At 38.3% G+C, this 19856-nt stretch overlaps 1 protein-coding gene across 7 annotated transcripts in view; it reads right to left on the bottom strand.

Annotated features, from left to right (window-relative positions):
• Bbx (BBX high mobility group box domain containing) overlaps positions 1-19856 on the bottom strand; it is a 225199-nt gene that overhangs the window by 19515 nt on the left and 185828 nt on the right. For all 7 annotated transcript variants that reach the window (XM_028755587.1, XM_028755591.1, XM_028755590.1 and 4 more), the window contains 3 exons: positions 6998-7994; positions 5983-6118; positions 3112-3260 (listed from right to left, as the gene is read on the bottom strand). In XM_028755587.1, coding sequence (XP_028611420.1) covers positions 3112-3260; positions 5983-6118; positions 6998-7994 — 1282 coding nt within the window. The remainder of the gene's footprint in view (positions 1-3111; positions 3261-5982; positions 6119-6997; positions 7995-19856) is intronic.

Below are 19856 nucleotides of genomic sequence, written 5' to 3'. Positions count from 1 at the left end.
CAAAGAGCAGCCAATGTACTTAATTTTGAATCAGTGCTCTAGCTCCCCATTTAAACATTTTAAACTATAATAACAAAATGTAATGTGGGTTGGGAAAATTGGAGAACAACATTAGAAAAGGGCCCAAGAAATATATAAAGAATAAGAAGTACTCAAGGGTCAAGATGGAGTTTAAACATTCTAACTTGAACTCACTTTATATTTTCTACAAGACCTTACTTCTGTTTGAACATTGCTATTTTCCGAGAACTCTGACTTCTGAGGCTCCTTGTAAACAACACTTCATATATTATCAGTACATAAATGATGTTTCAAATCAGAAACCTCTTACAAGTAGCAGTTCAACTTATCTTCACAATTTAAAACTTTTCATTCAAAATCACAGAGAAACACTGGAGATAGCTTGGAAAACAATGTAAGATTGAGCATCTGCAGCTGATCTCCACTGTGAGCTAGACGGATCACACAATGTGTTGGATAGTTTGTTCTTAGACTCAAAGGGAAATTCTATTCTTGAGTCATCCATTAAGTTGTGTTCCCCTATGACAAAATAGACCAAGCCCACTTGTAGGAGGTGGTACTTAGTCACTGTGAGGTTTTTGACATGAGAGATGAGACAGACATAATGGGAAGACTATGGGGAAGAAATGAGAGAGCATGAGAAAAAGTTAGAGCCAATGAGATCAAATGGAAAATAGAGCAGTAAACCCAAGCACGTACTGTGATTCTGAGATCTGCATTTGTATGAGATCATAAATAGTAATTTCTTCTTGAAATTACATTTCAGAAAAATTCTATGCATTTCATATATCCATAAATACCCAAAAGGGTACTAACTATATGTGAGGAAAAAAATAATGTTGAATGACAATGAATGCAGGAGAAAATAATATAGACAAATGGGAAATTGTTGGGATAGAGATGAGTTTCCTATGGACACACACACTTCTACAAAAGAGCTAATGATCTCATACACAGTGTTTGTTTTGAATGACTCATTATGCAAAGGTGCAAAGGGTCTTGAGTCTAAGAAAACAATCTCTCTATCCCCTAAAGATCAGGCAATTACCGCACAGCTGGTATGATAATTTCATTAATAACCCACAGTCTAGTACACTGCTTTAATGCCAAATTGCAAATTGGTTATGAATACTATTTCTCTAGTTTGCTAAATAGAATATTTTAAGTTTTGCTTTATTTTACTTCCATTTTATCTTATGAAATACAACACAGAACAAAATCTAAAGTGGTCTAAGTCTTCCTACATAGGTAATTATTGACATACTCCCGAAGAACCAGTGGCTTTATGGCTTGAGAAGTATAATGAACAGTTAAGATGATGTTGTGTGAAGCACAATGTAAAACTACAGAAAGTGATTTCACATCAAAGAAATACTATTAATCTTAGCTGGAGAGGAAAGCATGTAATAGATAATCAAAAAAAAAAAAAAAGGTTTCACGAAAATAGATCCTAACTTCAGGTTTCAGCTTTAGAAAAATAACCTATCAGTATTTTCCTTGATAGATAATTCAGCCAATTTCACCGCTGTAAAATGAATGTCTTGACCTGTACCAAGTAGGAAAAGGAATGTGTCTTGCACATCAATCAATTAAGTGACATTTTACTGGTTTGTCAAGTGTTGTATTTACCAGCATCTTTAAAACCATGAAGTATAGGAGCTCAAGACAGCTGGCATCTTTGGGTTCATTGACTACATTGCCTATTTCTAAACATCTCCAGGAAGCAGACTGACATTTCATGTGGCAACCGACTCTGGTCCAGCTGCTTATCAATGGGTCTGCCTCAGCTGTACCTATCTTGAAAGTCTCCACAGAACACTATTTGATTTTTCTCAGATGAGAAAAGCTGGTGATGCAGCATTTCCTATTTAATTCTTTATTCTTTTGGCTTCTTAGTAACCACAGAAGGAGATGATTAGTGCTACAGTTATTTTTGTGCCCCTCCAACCCTTTAATCACAGAGTAGGAATTTTTACAAGCCTTTCAATAATATCCTGAGAAGTCATCTCAAAGTGTTCCCCTCTTGGGTTTTGGCAATTAGTGTGCAAAGGGTTTATAGATCTTGAGGAGAATGATTTAAATTTTAATAGAAAAAATATAAATTTAATTTTTCCTTACTTCATATAACTTACATATTCCCTCAAAATTCCATAAAATCAGGGGGTCAATTTGATTTGACATAAGCAGGGAACAGGTAGCTACTTTTGTAAGACAGTCACAAAGAACTTGTCTACTAAACCCTACTCAGAATATGATCCTGAAGCAGCTATAGCAGCTCAGTTACACCTGTCCTTCATCTCTCAAGTTCTAGTCCTTGGCAGGACAGAGCACTAAATGATAGCTTTCATGTCTGTGTGAAAAACTAGAGGAAAATTTTCCTAACCATTCTTTAGGCCTTAAGAGTAAGCAGAAGACAAAATTTTCTGTGATAGCAATACTTAGACTCTGAGTAGGCCAATTCTTCATTGTATCTGAATGGGCCTGAATGGAGCCCATGTCTGGTACCCAAACCATGCCCCAGGGCATGTCTCAAAGGTCAGATATATCAGCAGCTGTGCCAGATGTTGGGACTATCAAAAACGTCAATACCCTTTAAAATTTCCTTTTAAACAGGAATGTTGTCTCTGATGAGTGTTGAGACCTACCTAGGTAACACTGATAGTTTGAAAGGATTCCTGACACAGACAGTGAAAACCTGATGCTCTTGAAAACAAATACATAAACAAAGCACTTTTTCAAATGTAACAAAACAAAGTGTATTCCTGGAGTATTCTAGGTAGTTTTATTTTGTTTTGGTCCGTACTAACAATAAAGAACAGCGTCTGCTTCTCAGACAAGCAGAGGTTTGCAGTCCCAGAGCCTCTCAAAGCTCCAAAAAGGTTCTAGAGAGCAACACCATGACCATATGCATGCTGACATGATGCAAAGACAGAGGCTATGGAGAATTAAAGAGGAAAGAAAGGAGAAGGGAGGCAGGGACCAAGACAGCTTTGGATATCTAATCACTGTAGCTCTCTATGGGAGCTGAAGTTAGCTGAGGCGGCAGCTGAGGTTCAGATACACTGAAGGAGTGGAGAGGCCACTGCTAACCTTTGCTGGTTTTAGTCGATTCTGAGGACATGTTTCCAGTCTTCTTCTTTTTTCTTGGTATAGATACACGTTTCCGGTCAAATGTAATAGGACTATATTGAGGGAGGCTGTTGAATTTCTTTTCAAATTCCTCATCCAGCTTTGCAGAACTATTAAAAAGAGAGGGGATTAGTCAATTAGCAAAAGACCAAATATTTAAACAAAAAATGATAAAGGATAGATTTTTAAGTATTTCAACTTGAAAAGAGGGCCCTGGGACATTAAAAAAAATATATCCATGCAAAGGGGAAAATAACCCCCACCTTTTCAGAAATTCTTGAGAAATAGTTATCAATATAAATCCACGTAAAGGTTGTGTAATCACCTGCATAGTTCCCACTTCAACCATTCAGGCCTGAGGGGTTAAGCCTGAATGGTTGAAGTAGAAAATCGGATTTCTTTCCACTGACATGGTTTAGTCTTGTAACGTTGAATACGAACATATACTCTACTCAGGTCTCATTCTAAAGATTCAAATGCATGTTCATGCATTTACAAACTTACAGGTATATTGAGTGTTAAAAGTTGTATTTCTTTATAAAGTAGTTACTAACAAGTGTTTGATTAAAACATACAAATTTTAAAATATCTGAATGTTAGAAAAGAAATTCTGAAGTGGTGAGTCAATGAGGAACAGAATCAAGTAGAAAGGAAAGCCAGTTTCCAATCAGTACTGGCAAGAGAGGTGATGCCACTTTAAATGAAAACCACAAATGACTGGCAAAGTTAGGGAATCCTTGGGCTCGTTTTGTCTCTAAGGGCTCAGTGTAGCAATGGCAGCATGCCTGCTGGATCCGAGGCTGGCTGTTGGCTTTTGTTCAATGAGAATTCCTAACGAAGATACACTGCAGACAGCTGGGTGAAGCTGCGGAACTGCTGAGCTTGGTAGACAGGAAATGGAAACACTGGGGAAGAGGGGGGAGCTTTAGATGTGTTGGGCTTCTCACATACACACCCCCACACCTTACTATTCTCTTGAGATAGACTTTCAAAGACTATTTCATTTCTTCTGTTTCTCAGCAAATGGTGAAACACCTCTCTTACAATTTGTGTAAGTAATAATGGAGAGAGGTTTAGAGAGAAGGTCTGACTGCACAGCTGAGACTGACTTGGAACTCCCTATGTAGCCCTTGCTATGCTCGAATGCATGATCTTCATGCTTCTGCTTCCAAAGAGAATGGGCATGTGCCTCAATGCCCAGCTTACTCAGTTGCTCAGTGGAATCATCAGTTTTATTGAAGAGCTTATTGCTTACTGCTTATTATTACGACTTTGGTGAGTGTGTGCATGTGTGTATACATGTATTAAGACTAGAGGACAACCTCAGGTATTGCTTCTTAAGAGCTGTCCATCTAGTTCCTTTGAGACAGGGACTCTTCTTACTTGGCCTGACTCTTGCTGATTAGATCTAGCTAGGCAGTGTGCCCGGGGATCCATCTGTTTGACTTCCTAAAGCTGGGTTTGCTATCATGCCTAGCCTTTTTTGATCTGTGCAAACTCCTCAGCAGCTGAGCTATCTCCCTCTCTGTTGTGCTTGCTTACTTTATTCCCTGCTTCTGTTGTGAGGTGCCTCCTGACCTGGCTTAGTATTCAGACTACAAAGTAGCAGCACTTCTAGAAAGTACATCTTATTGTCTAGCAATACCCTAGAATCACTTTTAAAAAATACCCTGCATTTGAAAGTATCATTTAACTGTGACAAATGGAGATTTTCATATTATTACTGAAGCATAAAGGAATTAAAACTAACTTGAAGTACTTCGAACTTTTAAAATACTAGAAATTAAACTATTATTATTTCAGTACAATATTAAAAATACATGTATTTTAAGATAATATTGAAGTATCTGTACCACAAAGCTCCACCTTTACATTTTATGATGCCTTGGAGTCTTAAAATTAACAAGACTTTAAAACACATTATTTCCAAGGAAAAATTATATTTTTCACACATAGAAATGCAAATAGTATGAATAAAGCAAATATAATATACCTAATGATTAAAATTTGCATACTTTTTAAAATACTTAGGAAAAATATGGAGAATTATTTCTATTCATCATATTCATTTCAAATTAGGCTAATGTGAAATCTCAAAGGACATTCAAAATAGTACAAGTGAATCTGTAGATACTTCTCTCACCAATATAAAGTACTGTCTCCACCAAATTACTAACAAAATACTTTATATTGATTGCTAGTGAGGATGTTGGCATAACAGGGATTATAAAACAATAATTCTAAGTGATTTATAGTGATATGTACCATTACTTTCTAGTACTACATTCAATGCATAATGTATATCAGAATTATTTTTCTTAGAGTAAATAGGAGGTTGTTTAAATATACCAAAGTTAGAAGCTGAGCAAAACTTTAACTCATGTTGTCCAGCTATCATTATTTTATAAAAATATGTGCCCATATTTTAAAATAACAAACACATATAATACTAAAACATAAATAGTGGTATAAAATGTGCAAAATATAAATACACAAATAAAATGTATCCAAAGCTCCAGATGGCAAAATGGGTCCTAGTGACTAATGATAAAGTATCACAATTATTACTCTACTGCACTGTGGTGGACCTTGATTCAAACTCAGGACCAAGCTTAAAATGTGTATAGTTTCTACCATACCTAAAGTGTAAATGATATTACCATTCACATGATTGGTTAAGAGTAGGAATCACATTATTATCCATGGTCTATTTTCAGTAGGGGGCAAATATTAAGACAAGGGCTAAGAGAAAAAGAATAAACTGACTTAGACTTAACATTCCTGTGACAGGAAGATAGTCAGTGAAGGTCACCTGTGCTTGCTGGCACTTACCCAAGGAAGGAGTCTTCCCTTAGCTTCTTCTTAAGCTTCTTGCTCCCACTGGCCCCACTCTGATTAAATGTCCAGCTCTCTTCACTCCAACACCCTTCATGATCAGAGGAGTTTCCTTTTCCTGAGCTTCGTTTCCCTAGGAAACCCAAGAGAAGGGGTTTTCTCAGAATACCAGGGCTGAAGGAAATCAGCGCAGGTCCTTCACGAGTAACTTCTTGGACCCTTTACCTATTTTCCACAATGCTCTTTGCAGCTATCAGTGCTCAGAGCAATTTGGGTTGTACTACTTTTAATAAAGGAACTGCAAAAAAGAATCTTACCTCTAAGATAAGCAGTAATGTCCTATTCACCAGGCACTACAGGCATCAAGATGCTGCTACCATCTTTGCCATTTGAGAACTAGCCAAAAACATGAGAGTCTTTTGCTGATAGACACTATTAATCCTAAATTTCTTTAGATCTCACTAAAAGACATCCCTGGAGAACTATGTACTCCCAAGCTCTCTCCACTCAGGGCTTATTGAAAGCCATGCATTTCTTATTGGAATAGAGCCCACCAAGAAAAAGTTCTCTCTCCAGATACTTCAAAATGAAATGAATACATATAAAATACTCTACAGATGCTACCATGTTCAAAAGAACACTTCAGTCGTGGTTTTGATTACATAACAAAAGCACTAGATAGGATATTTGCTTTTGGAGCCTACAGGTAAGTATTCTGCCAAATTTGTGTCACTCAGGAAATTCCATCAATTCAAATTCTCAGGCTAAAAGCAACATTCAATACTGACCCTTCAAAATGAAGGCAGCCCACAACAGAGAAACAAAAACATTGTTACCTGGAGTTTCTCTATGATGAATACCTACAAACCCTCTCTTAAGTGCTAGAAAGCTCACAGGTAAAGTGAAATGGATATGACACATGAATCACTCATACAAGGTACTAGAAGTTTGATATTCAACTCTTCGTGATGGTTTCTTTCAAGGGAAACTCAGGATTGTAGAAGTCACTTACCTCTATCAACATTAGCTCGCAGGGAGGTGAGCATGCCCTCGGACACCAAGGTTTTATAAAGAGCACCTTTGCAAGACCTCTCAGATTTCCTGGAGCCACAGGTCTCCGTTTTTCTGTGACAGTCACTATCCTCAGGCTTAGCCTGTCCTGGTAGGCTGGGTGGCAGTGCATCATCGGTAGGGGTCAAGGGTTCTGCTTTTATGCTCTCTGGCACCTCCCCATGAACACTCTTGCTGGCAGAAATGTTAAGGAAGTCTGGAGGTCGAGACTCTTTGGTGATGTCTGAGCACTTCTCCTTGGAAACCTTCTTCTCCTTGGATTTCACTTTTTTCTTTGGTGGCTTGGCATCCAAAATGCCTCCCTTGCCACTTGAGGAGGTGCGGACTTTCTTTCTTGGGGTTTCTCCGAGTTTGTCGACACCCCAGTCTCCTTTTGCCACAGCTTCGATGGTGTACATGACACTCTCAATGTCAGATTCTGAAGACTGTCTCTTCTTGCAGGTCTTCTTGGGAGTGGATTTGTCATTTCCATGTCGATCCAGTTTGTTTTTCTTCTTTTTCTTTTTTATCTTTTCTGGTTTGTTTAGCGTGGTGGGGTCCTCAATGATCATAATTCCATGAGGATGGCACATATGATCCTTTCTACTGGGGACATCACTAATTATTATCTTGCTACTGGCAGAGTAAGAAAAATCAGGGAAGTGACTGTATTTCTGATCATCCTCTGACTCCTTTCTAACTTCTTTGGGGTCTTCCACTTTTATAGCCATTACATTATCCATCTGTAGCTGTTCGATGTCCTTAGACTCTCTTATGTTGCCCTTAGCTGACTTCCCGAATTCTGCTTCCTTCTGGAACGCAGTTTCAATGGTTTTCCCCACTTTTATGTCTCTTTCTTCCTTCCCTTTCTCCATTTCCTCAATTCTTCCTCCATCTGATTCTTTTGATTTTATTAGTTTTGTGTCTTCCATTTTCACCCCCTCTGATGCCAGACACATCTAAATAGTTGAAACAAAAGTGAGAGGAAAATACCAAACAGCTTCATTATTTTATAATTGAAATTAGCTTTAACTTTTTAAAACATATCACTTAAAAACTCCAAACTTTACAATTAGCTCACTTCTGCTGAACTAATTTCATTGACGCACAGATAAACATTTTTGAATCATTTCCTAGCATCATCAGATACTTTTCTTAGGAAAATTAGATGTGATAGAGGATGGATTCTACAGCTTTCAGACAAGTTTGCCTCTTAGTTTTTACTTATCTAGCACAGAATCTCACTCCTTATTGCCCCCAGACCTTTATAAAACAGACAGATCCTAACCTGGAAGATTTTTGTGAGGCTAAGTGAGATGATATGCTTAAGTCAGTATGTAATAATCTCCATACTCTGTTCTCATATTTGGCCCCACAACCCAGAGAAAAAGGAAAAATAGTGGTAACTTCCACTGATCCACTTGAAATCAGAAGTGTTATAATGACTCATTAAACAAAGAAAGGTTTAATTGGCGAACATGCACTATAGGTTTCCAGATGCTAACAGATGCTCTAAAAACCATAGAAGATCTGAAAACATTTGTGTTTGATCTCATCTGGTGATAAATCTAATCTCATCTGAGCCTGGCTGTAGATTCAGATTGAAAGCAATGGGAACTACTTATGTCTTAAACAGTTGCTCATATTTACTTGTGACTTTATTTTTGTACAATATTCATGCATTTGAATATGTACTGGATACATTACATAGAACAAGATATTTTTACTACACATGTACATTTTTATAAAATTTGAAACTTCTGAATGCCAAAATACATCTGCTACAGATTTGGTCAACTATAAAACTTCTGTATCCCTAAATATCACAAATAGAACATTTAAAAAGAAAGCTGTTTACCTTCATCTCCAGATCTCTATTATCTTTAAACTCTAAGGCTATGTTCCAGAAAGTAAAATTACAGCTTATTATAAACTATTTTCTATACCTCAGCATCCACTCATAAACACTTAACTGTAAACTCTCAATGCCAGGTCCCAAGAGGACAACTAAAGATATAAAAAAAACAGGGCCAGGTTTCTCTTTAAGGAATTTACCAAGAGGCCAATGCTGCTGTTTGGTCAAGGGCAGCATAGGTCAAAGCAGTGTAACATACGTAATTTACTGTGCATTAGCAGCACAGAAGGGAAAGGGCACTGGGGTTTGCTGAATCAGCAAAAAATCAGTGTAGGCACAGGAACCTCATCTGTTTTACAGAACCATTATCTTCCCAAATGGCAAGTTGTTAGGACTGTTCACTTAATCTTGAATGGAGAATACACTGGATTAAGTATCAGATGCCCCTTTGTCTCATTTTTTCCATCTTAGCACTTTTAATACATCACAACCTTTCTGGAAGAATTCTGTTGTGTTTAGGCTAGGAAAGAAATGGAGGCGCTCGGAAGGCAGATACTGCCACAGGAAGAAGGAGGGAAGGAAGAAGGAAGAGGAGGAAGAAGAGGAAGAAGAGGAGGGAGGAGGAGGAGAACAACAACAACAACAACAGCAACAACATGACGAGATGCCAAGGGCTTAAGATAACTCACAGGGAAGGATGTTCAATAACTGCCTTTCTCTGGAACTCATACAAGTTAGCTTTTAAAAGTCATCAAGAAACCATGACGCTGGGCTCTATCCTTTATTGTACTCAACCAGAAACACTTGAAGCACATGCTATGCTACAACACTAACATAATTATTCTTCCATGTAGGTTTTACTGAGAGAAATGTTGAAATAATTTTCCTTTTCAACTATTCTAGCCCTAGTTATTTATAAACTCTCCCACATGGGCTCAAATACTAGTTCTAGAAGTAGGTCAGGATGACATTCTCAAGATAAATGTTATGTTTCTTAGCCATTGTCACTTTGGTTGCCTTTCATAGGTCATGTCAGGGACTTTTGTCATCAAGACACGAGCTTTTGCAGTGCTAAGCCAACAGTTTGCATCTGCGGCACAGATTCAACTTAGCAAATCTAATAGTACTTTGCAAACTCTATTCTCTTTTCAATATATTTCAAAATGATTCTCCTTATCACCCTTGATAGGATTCTAGATAGGAATGAAATAGAACACATATAGATATTCACTTTGGGGACATATTCTGGGAAATAGCATAATATTTCTTGTGTAGGTAATTACACCAAGCACTACTTATGCTTTACTTCCTTGTTTCAGGCTCTTAGAAACTGCCCCCATCCTCCCCAAAGAGAGTGTATTATTTCCAAATTATAAGAAAAACAATTATATTCCGGGAGGTAATAATATGAAAGTAAAACAAATTCTTCTATCAAAAACCACAAATCACAAATTTGTTCACTAACCAAAACCCAAATCTGATCCAGAGTTGGGTGTCACTGGATTGCCTGATAGAACTTTCTTTCTAATATAAAGGTTTATGATACACAGTCTTCTTGAGAGTTAATTAACTTTTGTACAAAGACATGTAGCATATTACTAAGTGAGTGGGCAGGTTTGTTTGAGAACTTCAGTACTGAGCAAAAAATGATTACCCTATTTGTCATAGTTCCAAAAGTAAAAATAGACTTTATTGAATAAAACTTGAGTTCATAACTAAATATCAGAACTTAAGTAAACTTACACAGTGAGTAGATTTAACTCATAGGAGCTAAAGCAGCCTGAGAGTAGGTAACAGTACAACCTCACTAGGGTACTATGATGAAAAACAAGTACAAATAACTTAAAAATTATGAGCTCCATAATGGCTGGAGAGAGCAGATATTTCAATGTAGCAATATTCTTCTTAAATGATACTCTTTGTCTTTTTGTTGTATACCACATAAGACCCACAACTCTCTTAGGGATATTAGGTAGTTTTATTTTTCTTTTTTCTTTTTTTTCTCAAATCGTAATTCATTCACACAGGGGTTATAAACACAGAAAGGCAGGATGTGGGGAAGGGAATGACACTGGAGTGCGGGTATTCAGGGGAATACAGATATCTTCAGAACCGGGTATCAGCTAGGTGTTTTTAATGGTACCCAGAGATTAAATCTTTCAGTTTTCCTAAGTGTATCATTCTTTGTTTCCTATGGTCAATTAATGTTCCAGATTTCATTATCCACATAATCTGCTAGGAACCTTGGTCTCTTCAATTCTACATTTTAATCATTTATGTCATGTATGTTGTCCCTAGGACTTCCTATTTCTCCTTATAAACCTTACTTCATCAAAGTTTGAATTATCTTCCAGCTTTGTGTCAGCCAAAATAGTATTTTTTCATGACTTTGCCTAAACCTTTGAGACAGTGTGAAGTACACAGCCTTCTGGTGAACTTCTAGACTCTTTTCGTCTGTTTTATTTTGAACATTAATAAAACCTCAGCCATCTAAGAATGTGTTATAATCCCACTGCCTATTCTGTTTAGAAGGCTGTCAACATCTTGTTGAATCCTGGACACTGCATGCTGCATACCAACAATACCAACAATATTCTCTCAGCTTTAAGAATAAACATAAACAACAATAACCATAGCAAATAGAAAATGAAGCTGGCTTATGCACTAGTCAGTTTAACTGACTACCAGAAACACTTTATGGCGTAGTTAACAGAGTGACTTCCATGCAGGGAGTTTGTTATAACAGCTCATGGAAATTATAGCAACCAAACAGAAAATGGCAAGGGAAACTCAGAGGTGAGCAGCAACAGGAAGCTAACTTGGAAGCAAAAAGGGTAATGAACGATGCTGAAACCCAATGGCCAGGTTGCTAGAATAAGACAGAAACATGAAGGGCCTCGCTGAAGGCAGTTAGTTCCTGGAGGGATGGAGGTTGGCTTTATGAGAGACAGCTCCTCCCTAGCTCCCTGTGCTGAGTTTTTCTTCTCTTTTCTCCCCAGGCTCCCATCAGTGTCTCTCAGTAGTTCAACACAGGTGGAAGCTGAGCTCTGCAGCTAGTGGCATGTCAGAAAAGGGAGCAGAACCACTGTGGGACAGCACCTGTGACCCCAGGCTTTGTTAGGGAAATTATTAATTTCCACTTTCCAGCCCCTTTTCTTCTACATGTCCCAGTATTTCTACACATTTAAATGTTCCTATGAAATAATAGTCTACATTTAGAAATCATGCTTAGTCTTTGTCAGAATGACTTTTCCCCATTTGTTGTGAGCTGTTTCCCACAACTTGTCTAAGGTTGCCAAAACTGAGACAAATCTCATTTGCAAGGTCTTGCCATAGCTTACAGAAGGATTTTTCTGTACAGGAGAGCCAAATGAATATCCCACCACTACGTCGGTCTCGTTTTCACTGAGTTACACATGCTAGCCTTTCTTTGCATGCAGGTTACAGTTTGAACATCATTTTCCTTCCTTCCTCTCCACAACACTGCAAAGACAATAATTACGTAGTTTTACTTTTTCCTGTTTTTGATAGCTTTGACTCCTCTAATTTAGACTAGCCAGTTTCATTTTTTTGTTAGTTCCAAAAAAATGAAAAACAGCCAGGTTTTTTTGTTTGCATTCATAACTCACACTGATTTTTCACACACTATATTTAAGAGTACTTTTAAACTGTTGATATAATTCTTTTCTATTTCTCCTTCATTACTTGTAACATAAAGTTCATATGCCATTACAAATATATTCAGAGGTTATCGGTCATAAAAAATTGAAAAATTTTTGTCTGCCTATTACTTTACTATTTTGTTTTTACTGTAAGGACTGCTGAGAGTCACAAGTCAAGCTGCAAGGACACAGAGACCAGCAGAGCTGCCTACAAGGGTTTAGATCAACTGAGGCACTTTGTGAGAACACTCCCCAACCTGATGAGCTGCCAGCAGGCTGTGGAGTATGCTTCAGGTTTCCATCTATATTGGGTGGGCTTTGGTGATGTAGCTGTCTTTTGAGTCATTTATGCTTCTGTATGTAAGTAACCCCTCATTCATATTTCTCTAAGCAGCCCCAATGAAACTCCCCATTTGTTGTGAGCTGTCTAAGGTTCACTAAGTTGGACTGTGGTGTTATTCTAGGGTAAGTAAACATGTGTGTTGTATCTCCTCAGGAAAAGACTTGCCACATAACATTAGTTTAAAAATTATTTATCTTTACTTTATGTGTATGCCTACATGTATGTCTGTGTACCATATGGGTACCTAGTGCTCACAAAGACCAGAAAAGGGTGATGGATCTCCTGGAACTGAAATTACAGATGGCTGTAAGTCACCAACCATAGGGGTGCGGGGAACTGACCCCAGGTCCTCACAAGAGTCGCTTGGCTCTTAGCTGCAGAGCTTCTCTCCAGTGCCCAGTTTTACTTTGGCATATTAGTATGTCTACTTACGTCTACCTTGAATGTGTGCATCCATAATCCAATGGAGACTAGGAATGTTCACGCAAACTACGTTATACACACATGCATGGACATGCAGCCAGTCACACAACAGGCATAAAAGAACATAAAGCAATGTGAGCTCAAGGGAACAGAGGTGCATTATGGGAAATACAGAATTAATGACCATTATTAGTCAAGATGCCCTTTAATAAAGAACTCGTTGTGAATCAGGCCTTGAAATAGTGCCTGACACGGTAAATGACAATTTATCCTTCTATTATTAATTTAAATTGAACACTTTCTTTCAAAGTAAGAATAAAAAAATCATCAGGGCACCTTTCACTGATGGAATTCCCAGGGCAGCATTCAAAGAACTTAAAATGTTAATGTTTTAAGTCAAAGATGGACATAAATATTTGATACTTATTGTCAGTTCCCTTAGGTCCTACTCTATTTTTCAATAGCTATAACTCAATAGGCATAGAACACAGGCTGTTCACCTTTGTATTCTCCTCCAAGACTATGCTCATGTCTTTGAAAAGGTTTAAAGAAGGTTTTCAATAGATGATTGTGTTAAATTGAATGTTCATTAGTCCTTAGGTAATTCATGAGTCTTCAGTGCATTTTCATTCAAACTAGGGAAAAGCTATTTTTTGGACCTTTAAAAACAATGCTAATTATCACCCCACTACTGCCAGGCCTTGATCGACAATCACAGTGTTCTTAGTTATACCTCCCAAGTGTATGAGTGAAAATTAATCACAAATATTTCAAAGCTTCCTCTGCCAACAGCAATGAAAATGTGGTCCCTGGCTTCTGAACATACAGACAGAAAGGCCTGAAGGAGGTACGCTGGAGGTAATGGAGTTCCTTCCTCAAAGGGAAGGCTGAGCTGCAATACTGAGTCTGATCCTCACAGACAACACATTGGACCAATGCACAAGTTAAGTTATCATCATCTTCAAAATGTTAAGAAAAACTAAATATCACTACTCAAGGGGCTAAAATATGCATTTCATATTCCTGGATTCAGGAAAACCTCTTTTTTTTTTTGGTCCAGGTAAGGGCACATTTTAGGCTTGGGGTCTGTTGTGGAGGACTAGATTTAAGAGAATAAATATATGTGACATCACATTTTTGCCTCTGAATCGGAGATAAGATAAATGCATTTCTTTAAAAAAAAAAAAAACGTGAAGTAGTGATCCAGTTCTTCTCCTTCCTTAAAAGACAATGAAATGGGAGTGAAAACTAATAAATCCTTACAAGAAACAGCACAGCAGCAGTCTCGTGGCTGTAAGCCTCAGTAAGCAGAGCAAGACGGGCCACACCACTCCTAGACTTTGCCTGTTACTGTTGACTGTCAGGGACTCAGCTACATTAAAAACAAGGCGACATGCAAACAAACCCACTGACATTAATCAGTTTTAATTTTAAAACCTTTGCTTTTTAGTACAAAACAAATGTTTTACAGCCAAGGTATATTTACAATCATTTTGTACTGGCTTACTATTGGCCAGAACAGTGTAGCTATAACCCTGAGATGGCAGTTGGTAGTATTTTCTAAGGTGCAATTCTTCTCTAATTAATCAAAACCAGAATGTTTTATACCATAAAACACACATACACACAGTCGACAGTTCCTGACAACAATAGCACTCTTAAGGAAATCAGACATTTCACCATGGAGGATAAACGGGCACAGAACAGTGGTCTACATATCGCTGAGCACTGAGTTCTGAGCATGTTGAACAATTTTATCTTTGGTTGGCTGAAAATCTTGGGCCTACTTAAACATTTTCTTCACTGACTATTTCCTTAGACACTGTGGATTCTGGATGGGTGGGAGTTCTTGGGGTGCCATATGGCCATCTGATGTCATCCCTGAAGTTGTTAAAAACAGTTATTAAATACATTTATATATTGCAGCTCCCTCCAAAATACACTGGTGTGTGTAATTTGGAGTGAGAAGAAAAGTTTTAGGAGGGGTTTAAATAACCAGAGACTTGAATCAAAAGATAAGTACACCCGTGCTAAATAAAAGGTTCCTTTGTAAAACTTGAAAGTTTAGAATTAGAAACTGAGCTCTGCAGCTCTATGTTCTGGGTCAGAGGTGGTTGGGAGGGTACCATGGTATACACCACAACATTTACACATAGTCACACGTCAGTCAGCCACCTCTAATCATCAACAGTAATGGGAAGTGTTAGGACTGCAGGGAGAGCAGCTCAGCAATATTATTCATGGATTCCCTGTTTTTCAATATTGATTTTAGATCCTGTCATTTTAATGTACAATTTTATAAATGACTTTTTACAGATGCTATAGTAAATTATCTTTACCCACCTTTTACTTGATTTATGCATCATTATAGCAATTAAGAATATAAGAAACATTAAGATGCTGAAGCTTCTGAGAAAACCTATGTCCTTACTTATTTAATAAATATGGTTAATAACAACTTTTCTGGTTCTTCTGAAATCACCAGACACCAGAACGTTTTTTACGTTCTATTTAGTTTCTCCTGTTATTTTCAGCTTCTGTCAGAGATGTAACAAGGTTGATACACTGAGATAAAGAAGAATGGAATAGACAGTGTGCTGCTCTGCATTCCCTTCTTCTCTTGTAATATCATCTTCATGCAACTAAAGAGCACTCCCCTTTAGGGCAAGACTTATATACCAGTAATTTCCAATAAATCACATATCTACAGAAATATATGCACACAGAGAGTGGTATGTAACTTGCTACCTATCTTTCAAATGTGCAAGATTTTCTAAAAAGGAAATCTAGGCTCCATTTCTCCATTTTTTTGACAGCACCTCTAAACATGTTATTTCAGCCATACATATAAAGGTAGAAGTAAACTATCTCCCTTAAGACTTCAAAGTGTGCACATACCTATAACAAGCATCTAAGATAATGTTCTATAGTTGTCTTAAACAAGACTGAAAAGTTTAAGAGCTATTAGAGCACAATCTAGGGAAGGCAGAGCATCTGGATTCCTACCTAGACTGTGATACTGTCCAAATGGACAAATGAAGCAAGCTACCAAGCAAACTTACTTAACTTCTACATTCTCTGGTTTCCTAATATGAAAAACAAATAATAGTTCCTGCCTCAGAGCATAGTTGTAAAAATTAAATGAGTGCATACAAAGTTCTCAAAACAATGCTTAACACACAGTAGATAATAAATGACACTCCTTAGTACCTTAAATTAAACAAACAATGTCAACTGGCCAGATCCCCCAGAGCTCCTAGGGACTGGACCACCAACCAAAAGTGTACACAGGGAGGCACCCATGGCTCTGGCCGCATATGTAGCCGAGGATGGCCTTGTTGGACATAAGTAAGAGGAGTGGCCTTTGGCCCTGAGGTGGTTCGATGCCCCAGTGTAGGGGAATGGCAGCGTGGGAAGGTGGGAGGGGGTGGGTGGGTGGTAGAGAGGTAGGGGTCGGGAAGGTTTAGGGGGTTCCAGAGGGGAGATCTGGAAAGGGGATAACATTTGAAATGTAAATAAAGAAAACACTCAATAAAAAATAAAATAAAAAAGAAGAAATGATTCTATCATTTTAACAAACACTTAAAATATTTCATAAAAAAGAACTAACAGCAGAGATTTTAGACAGGCTCAGCCCCTTTCACTTTCTTAGAAACCAACACCTTATATAAAAGTAAAGTATTCCTTCACTTCTGATCTTAGGTGATTTATAGGTTTTAGTTCTCATTCTTCTAACGATATGTAGACAGGTCTGTAGGTAACTTCAGCAGCCCTGGCATGGCAGAGGCCCTCGAGCACTCTTGTCTGTTAGTGACTACATTCTTCTGCTTGGTAACCAGTTAGTATTGGTGCTACAGATATTTAATCCTAGAATTTGAAGAAAATGCAGCTAAAGCTATCTCTGATTCTCTTCACAGCATCCTCAGAACTGCAGCACTCTCATACCCAACTGTCATCCCAGGGAGGATGCCGAGCTGTTCTGTAGATGATTAGCCTAATTAATCTCAAAATGACTGGAAACAATGCATTTCAGCACTTGCCGGCATAAGGAACTGATTAACTGAACAGTATGAGCCTCGTGGAGGCTTGAACAAAGAGCATTGTGTTGCTCTCAATTTTCTGATCTCGGCATAAAGCTCCCTTCCTGGCTGGTTAGATCCCTTTAAAATACACGGAACAAGGCTGAGGAGTTCCAGGTCACTTTCAGACATTAAAAGCTACACATCGTGAGGCTGGATAGACGGTTCAAGAACCACAGCTTGATTGCCAGCACCTATTTAAAAACGAGGCGTTAGTGGTACCTGTAATCCCAGAGCTGGGAAGGTGGGAACACATGAAACCTTAAGCAAAGAGCTCCTGGCTTTAGTGAGAAACCCTGTCTCAGAAAACAAAGTGGACTGTTCTGGAAGAGAATAAAAACTCAGGCTGTCTCTGGCCTCCACACATGTACATGCACACACATAAACATGTGCCCATCCTCAGATATCAAAATATCTACATAGTAAAATGTCAAATCACATGTTCCTGTCAGAACCTTCACCTGGTGAGGAGGTCCTTTGAAAACCAAAACTGACATTTCAGGAGAATCCAAGTTTCTGCCTCCTCCTAACATCCAACAGAATTTAGTTTTGGCTGCTGAGGTAGGTACAGAACACAGAAATAAAAATAAATATAAAATGATTTTGCTCCTTCTATATCATAGAGTTTGTACTACTCTCCTCCTCCCTTTCCTTCTCCTCTTCTATCATTTCCTCTTCTTCTTCCTCGTCCTCTTCTCATCATTGGCTCTGTGTGTGTAAAACTTGTGGAAGTAGGGGCTCTTTTTCCACTATGTATGTTTTTGGGGTGGATTTCAGGTTATTAAGCTTGGTAGAAGGGACTTTGTCTTACTTAGGGTAATATTGCTGTGAAGAGACACCATGACCACGGCAACTCTTATAAAGGAAAACATTTAATTGGCGCTGATTACAGTTCAGAGGTTTAGTTCATTATCATCGTGGAGGGAAGGGTGGCATGCAGGCAGATATGGTACTGGAGACAGAGCTGAGAGTTCTTTATCTGGGTCCACAGGAAACAAGAATGAACTGAGCTTTGGAAACTATCCCCTATTGACATACTTCTCCCAGCAAGGCCACACCTAATAGTGCCATTTATTTTTGACCAAGCATTCAAACACATGAGTCTATGGAGGCCATTCCTATTCAAACCGCCATATGCTTCTACTCAGGTCCAAGATTGTATTTCTTGTAAGCAACAACCATAACTTTGGGAGATCTGTTCATTTCTCTTTCCTTCCATTTATCTAGCCCAAGGAATGCAACTATAGAAGGGGCAGTGCTTAGCTTTGAACCTTGTTTCTTGTGGCAGAGAAAAGAAGCTGTTGAGGTTTGCACATGGAACAGTTTTAGGAGGTTTCAAAATGCTTAGGAGGTAGGAGGTAGTGGGTTGTTGGAGGATGGGCTGCGAGGGTTATAACCTAACCTTATTTCTTATTCAGTAAGGAGACAGGCTGAGTATCTCCTGTGCCTAGCCACCATATCTTCCCTGCTCTTTCAAGACAAAATAAGCCCCTCTTTCCTTAAGCTGTTTCTCAAGTATTCTGTTGCAGTGCCAAATAAGTAAGTAATATATGCTGATAAATTTATCCTTTCTTTATTCACTGGTTGATATAACTCAAGGGCTTTCTTAAGGTATACTCAGGTAGGGTGGTATTTAAAATACCAAAAAGATAGGCTGTCAGTGATCAGAAGGGATATGGTCTCAGGGCTGGAATAGGGTTCTATAGGATCAGAAAGAGAAGTTGACTAGTTCTGTTTTCGTTAAACCAACAGTAACAAATATTTTGAGCAAGGCAGCTGTAGAGGAACAACCCAGGTGACTGTCACTCCTGTCTTTCGCAGTACTCGAGAACCTCTTGAGCAAAGGCATCTCTACCACATTTTCTCCGACGTGACTGCCCCAGGTCTGCCACCTGCCAATCCCTCCCCATTAGTGTGCACTGGCCTCCTGTTTGATCAAACTAATTTATTTTTTATTTATTTACTTTACCCTTGGGAAATACATAGTGTTCCAATGTCAAAACTAAGAATAGAGAAAGCTACTCCAAGTCTCCCCGCTGCCAGTTCCCTTGTTTTGTTTGTGCTTGGTCAGAAGTAAAGGATGTCACAATGCATTTACATCTAGAGCATTTCTTGTTTCTCACCAGACCATAAGCATATACTGCTTGCATATCCATGCTTAAATCTTTAACGGTAGAACTGACTTCACTTTTCCTAACAGCGTGGGGCAAAAACTGGAGAATGCTTCTATCTTCAGGAGGGAGAAAGACAAGGTGTTCCACACATCACCTGCTAGGATGATTGGGAATCGAGGTAGTGATGAGAGGCCTGTCAAAGTATAGGAGGTAGCGAAGGAGAAGAGTCCAGACTAAATTGGAACTAATTTCTTGATGTTTTTCCCTGTGGAATGTGTAAGCTCAAGTCTCTATATTTACTTTTTAGAAGTACCAGAAATGATTATAGATTATCTGAAGAAGAAA

This window comes from Grammomys surdaster, unplaced genomic scaffold (assembly GCF_004785775.1).
Source record: "Grammomys surdaster isolate TR1022 unplaced genomic scaffold, NIH_TR_1.0 126066, whole genome shotgun sequence".
Taxonomy (NCBI): domain Eukaryota; kingdom Metazoa; phylum Chordata; class Mammalia; order Rodentia; family Muridae; genus Grammomys; species Grammomys surdaster.
The sequence above is the reverse complement of the archived record's forward strand: the minus strand, read 5'-3'. Positions and strand labels throughout refer to the sequence as shown.